The 6,000-nt window shown below is 37.6% G+C and overlaps 1 protein-coding gene across 1 annotated transcript in view; it reads right to left on the bottom strand.

The window, feature by feature from the left end:
* Window positions 1-908: 908 nt before the first annotated feature.
* plp2b (proteolipid protein 2b) overlaps window positions 909-6,000 on the bottom strand; it is a 14,739-nt gene continuing 9,647 nt past the window's right edge. The window contains exons 2-5 of the mRNA XM_060882034.1: window positions 4,057-4,212; window positions 2,885-2,983; window positions 2,585-2,681; window positions 909-2,466 (exon numbers count right to left, since the gene is read on the bottom strand). Coding sequence (XP_060738017.1) covers window positions 2,459-2,466; window positions 2,585-2,681; window positions 2,885-2,983; window positions 4,057-4,212 — 360 coding nt within the window. The 3' untranslated portion in view covers window positions 909-2,458. The remainder of the gene's footprint in view (window positions 2,467-2,584; window positions 2,682-2,884; window positions 2,984-4,056; window positions 4,213-6,000) is intronic.

Here is a 6,000-nt window from a genome sequence, read left to right as displayed (position 1 = left end):
AAACAAAGCATCTCAGATAACACGTGGAACCTTGAGGTGTCTGAACTACAACGACTGAAGCCCACACTGGATCTCAGTGTCATCCAACAAGAGAAAACTGAGGCTACAGTATGCGCAGGCTTATTGACTCTAAAGACTCTAAAAAGATCTGGGGTATTTTTTTTCCAGCTGCAGTGAATGAACAAGGATGCAGGTGTTCCAGGATGCAGGTGTTCCAGGATGCAGGTGTTACAGGATACAAGTGTTCCAGGATGCAGGTGTTCCAGGATGCAGGTGTTCCAGGATGCAGGTGTTCCAGGATACAAGTGTTCCAGGATGCAGGTGTTCCTCATAAAGTTGCTGGTAAGTGGATATTAAACTAATGGGAAGAAGAAATATAGCAAGCTTGACTGACAAATATGTATGTATTATGTTTTCTCTATAAAGTTTAGCTTCATGCTTAAGGATTTATTTTATTTCTAAAATGCCACAGCATCATAATGAGCATTTAGTAAATAGTCTAATATATTAAATATATGTCCTCATCGACCTTTCAGCAGCAAGATGCATTCAACCATAAGACTCTCTTGTTCATTCTCATGTAGTCAATGTGTTGCTTTATACCTGGATGGACAGATGGACAGTGATGTGAGTCACATCTGCTCCATGCAGACTTGTTCCATTGGCGTCCCACAAAATTCAGTCCTCTTCTCTTCTACATCTACACCTCTACACACACTTAGCCATGTCTCTTTAGACTGCCAGCACGCTTAGTCCATGAATTAATGAACCAGTATGAATTTGAATTGAATGAGAAACACTTCTGTATGTCAGTCAGGATAAGTGTATATTCTCGTTGTAGCCACTAGGTGGTGCCGCATCCAACCATTTCCCGCAATGGCGAGTTTTCATTCAACAGATATCTCCACTTGGTTAGAAGATTTTTTTTTTATTCTGCATTGCTTCATGAAATAAAAACAAACCAACAGTAATATTAGATATGTGACAATGAAATTAAATACTGCAGAATATCCCTTCTCATTCTCATAAAGAACAAACATAAAAAGTGTTGAACATTGGAAGAAAGGTGTATCCTGAGTTTGCTGTAAGAAAAAAAAATCTGTTACAGTACAGGAAACTAACCATGACATGTTCAGTAGCCTATGTTTCCTATTTTTACTAAGAAAGGATACAACTACGACTGTGTATGTGTTTAAAGCAATAAAGCATATAAACCTCACGGGCAGGAAACACCATGGGGAAAGAAATAATGGCAGATCTTTATGGACAAGATATATCACTATAAAGCAATGAAGTTTCTTTATATAGTGCTGTAAAAACAAATAAATTGTAGCCAGATAACGCAGGGAAACAATTTAGGCTAGACCACAGATTAAGGAAATGTATTCATTCTCTTTATAGAGCCATAAAGAAAACAATGGTTTTTAGCTGTTAGAATCATTATTTGCTAATAGGAGCGATTTCAAGAATTCAAGCTTTTTTCCTGTTACAAGTGTACAGAAAACATTTTAATACAAAATGTGCACTTTTGGGACTTGGGCCAGTTATTCAAACTTTGGGGTGTGCTAACAGCCTTGATTTTTCCCTGCTATAGTTAAAGGAGCATGGAGGAAAATACAGATGACCAAAATACTAAATGCTAATGAAATACTAAAAACTAATAAAAAGCAGAACTATGGCAAAACGCTGTTAGAAATGTTGTTATTATTTCTGTTCATTTGACTGCTAGTATTCTTGAAATAACTAGAGAGAAACATCTTATCCCTAAAATTGTAATAATTACTGTAGATTAATTATTTTACACAAACCCACAATTATAACCCACAGAGTTATCAAATATTAGTTGTCATAAATAATCAGTTGTGGCTGAAACTTTACAACTTCCCATTTGAAACAGACATTGTATTTTAAAACATACTCAGAACAGCTCCAAACCTAAACCGAACCAACGTGTATTTTTTTTTTTTAGGTCCCTTTCTTGGTGTGATGTTTCCTTGAACACATGGTCAACATGGACTGAGTTTTTTATTTTATTTTTTAAAATGCCGATCGATCTCGTTCACACCTTTTTGAATTCCCGAGTCATGTCAGAGAGCACCGGGTGATGTTAAAAGGAGCTGCTCGAACATAACCTTAATAATAATGATTCAACAACTAAAATATCTGCTTTAAAAAAGGTCAGGCAATGGCATCTCCAATTATTTTTTATATATTATTTTTATATTATGTTTTGGCATAAGCAGTAACCATTTACAAGTTGACAGCGTATACAGTGCCTCCCATTAGCTAGTGCAGATATTTCAGTCTGTTTGTCATGTTTTCAGCATTGTGTAGCCTTCACAAAACCAATGTTGACCTCATCATACAATGAAAACCTTTAAAATTCTTAGTTTGCCCTGTTTTAGTCCTTTGTTTCTTCCCATGTCTTCCCAAGCAGCTGCTCTTGCTGTTATAGTGTTCAAGCATCTGTGAAATAAACACAAGAGAAATGATGATGTAATGTAGGAGATATAAAAAAAACAAAAAAACATGTAGTACACAAAAGATAAAGTCTGCGTGTGTGTTAAAGTAAAGCAACTGAGACCTGTGGAAACTGTCGACCGTCCTTGGGTGCTCTTGAGCTCTATAAAAAGGGTGTATGTATCATAACAAAACACAATGCCAGCGATAAGTCCAAACACCTGGAACAGAGAAGAGCACTGATTATCCACTACTCTTTCACAGAGACATTGGGGTGATGCTCGATGTAAAATGTTTCATATGCCAAGTCATACAGTAGAAAAGAACACAATGCCTTGAACATGCAAATACATATTGTATGGCAAAAAAAAAATCATTTAATTTGTAGCAAAGGCAAAAGAAAATTGGGAGAGAAAGTTCTGACCCCTCCTGCGATACGTGCTCCATCTCCAACTCCATTGATCACACAGATCAGAGAGGTGATGATGTACAGCAGTGCACCAATCCCAGCGCGTAACAAATCCTAAAGCAGGCGAGAAAACAAAGGGGTGTTTAGTTCTGACTGTGTGATTGTGTACGTTCAGCACGCTCGGCTTCTCCTTTCTTGGTTATGTTATTTAAAATGACCAGTAAAAAATCATCCAAGAGTCTTAAGTGCTATGTTAAATAGGATTAATTCGAACTGAGCAGTTAGTAATATTGCAATACTCATACGACTCATATTCACGTCATGATCTTTCGGCGTTATTTCAGGAAGTGACTACTGAAATATTTCACAACACAGCAGAAAGACTTAAAAAAAAAAAAAAAAAAAAGATTTCAATCTAAAGGAAATTACATCATTCAATTCTTTCCATTCTGCTTTTAGTCCTAAGCAGTAAAGTATGTGAAAGCTAAGCACATAAAACTGTACTGTGGAGTTTAGATTAGACCTGCAAATAATTGCTCTCCATTAGAAACTAAAGCTACTATTTAAGACGGATGTTGGCAGGGACAAGATGCTTCCTTAGTTTAATTTAAAAATAAACTAAAATAAAAAAACAACCCCGAGTGTTAAAAATGCTCTTTCTTGTAGATTCATGTTATCAGTCACTTCATATCGTCGCTGTCGGGCGTAAACCTCGTATGTCCAAATTTGGTCAATTTCATATTTTTTCACATATCGATGCTATTGGTCAGTCCCCACGTGGGTCTGTTATTTTTACAAGTTATTAACCAATCTAAAGTCTTGAAAATAACTCCATTGGACACTTCAACTGTCCACCTCTTCCTCACTCCGCGGGAGAGCTTCGCGGCATATTTCTCCTTAATAAGAGTCGCAACGAATCAACACGTCTTCTGAGGTAAATGTCTTCAAAACACTGGGCTCAAAAAAAAAAAAATCTTGACCCCCGCTAGTTCTGGTGCTCGTCTGAGGACAGGAATTTAGCGCAAGACAATCCACTGCAACGCGGACTAAACCCTGTGCACTGCAGATAAGGTACGGCGTTTTTTTAATTTCCTGAAAAATAACGGTTTTGGAGATACGAGGATTCCGCCCGACAGCGACGATATGATGGTAAATATCTTCCTGCTGCCGCCTGTATGGAGACTTACACTCCAGAGCCAGTTGACGAGCTGTAACTGTTTATCCAGCTCCATCATGAAGATGACAAAGAAGATGATGGCAAAGACCATCTCACAAATAGCCACTGCTGAGTATCCGCCATACAGCGACGCTGCGTAGCAGATGATGCAGATCAAGCTCAGGAGCTACAAAAAGACACAGACAAAGAAGGAGATGATGAAAGGGTTTAGATATACTGAAATATGGTTTACAAATATTGTTCTTGTGGTTAAACACCTCGTCACAGGGCAGTGAGATTCATGTGCGTCACATTCAGAGGAAAGCGCTGTCTGCCCTGTTCCACATACGTGTGCTCACAGGCACTCATGATTACATGGTATCTCTCTGACTGGGAGAGATCAGTCCCATCACGGAACATTCGTATCTCCCGGTCTTCGGGTGTGTGGCGCATTTTTAAAGTTTCAGGCTTTGTCTTATTAATATTGTATCACATCAGAATTATTACTTTATTTTTTCTCTCAAGGCACTCGTTTCATTTTCAGTCGTGTTGGTCTTGTTATCTGCTTTTCATACCAAAAACCTCTGAGCAATGCCATGCAGATGATTTTACATTTCTTTGGCAAAACAATGTAAACAACTGAGCAGAGCTAAAATCTGAATTCGATATATCGTACATCTCAAATTTGATTTCTGCTTTTTCATCCAAAAAACTATGAAGCTAATCTTAGAGTAAAAAAAAAAAATTTACATCTTTGAACAATAACTATTATATGAAGACAGGATCGTAAGAAATCGTAAACAAATCGATACTATTTTAGATTTGAAATTCTTAACAGAATCCGCAGTATACGATAAAAAAATAATGTATTCTACAAGGATTCTTCGCTTAAAATGTGTGGTATGTTCTGTGTTATCCATTTGCACATACATTACTCTGATACATGGCCACATGAGCGCACACCGTCTCTCTGAACGCCCTGAAGGAGATGGCCTTTCTTATTATATTCTGAATAAACAGCGGTCACTCTGATGCCAAATTCATGGTACTCATAACAGCCTACATTACTCCCACACCAGCAAGACCACCCGTTTGTTCTTAGGTATCTGTTAACTAGGGTTGGGAACCGAGAACCGGTTCTTATTCAGAACCGCTTCTGTTTTTTAACAGGAACCGGAACCGCGCGAAATTTTTTAGTTTCCGTTCCAAACGCGGTTCCGATGAGATGACGGGCAAAGCGCTGTGAGTGGTCACTTTAAATAGCCATGTCTTACCTCATGAATATTAATTGTTTTACAGTCACGCAACCAAATTATCGCAGCTTACCACAGAAATCAGTCACTCGCGCTGCTGTGCTGAGGTACGCTTTGTGTTAAACATGTCTAAAAAAAAGTCTAAAGTGTGGATTAATTTCCAAAGCTACGACAAGGAAGCAAATCTACCCCATCATAAAAAAAACAAAAACAAAAAAAACACATTTTCCAAAAATAAATGTTGTAGTACAACTATAAGAACATCAGTGATGTGTGTTCTGAGTTTGGTGACAGTACAGTGTATTACAGTAAAGCTATTGATTTTTTTATATTATGAAAAATCATAAAAAATAAACAAACACATTTCCTGAAAATAAATGTTGTAGTACATCTATCAGGACATCAGTGATGTGTGATCTGAGTTTGGTGACAGTACAGTGTATTACAGTAAAGTTATTGACTGTTTTTTGTATTCGCTTTTCGGGTTTTGCACTTTGCTGACGGTCCCTTGGAATCTGTCTCTTAGGTGTTCACACATAGAGACTTATGTATTTTGTCCAACGCAGAGGAAAGCTGATATTGAGGAAACTTGGGTTGTAGCTGCCTCTCTACATTACTATAAAAAAGAGGTGTTATTTGTGTAATAAGAGTGTTTAGGTCAGGAGTTATTGACTCGGGAAATTCGAATCTGTGAATATGGAGCCAACTTTACTTACGTCCCT

Source organism: Tachysurus vachellii, chromosome 11 (genome assembly GCF_030014155.1).
Source record: "Tachysurus vachellii isolate PV-2020 chromosome 11, HZAU_Pvac_v1, whole genome shotgun sequence".
In the NCBI taxonomy this organism is placed as follows: Eukaryota; Metazoa; Chordata; class Actinopteri; order Siluriformes; family Bagridae; genus Tachysurus; species Tachysurus vachellii.
Note: the sequence above shows the minus strand (reverse complement) of the source record. Positions and strands in the feature narration are given on the sequence as shown.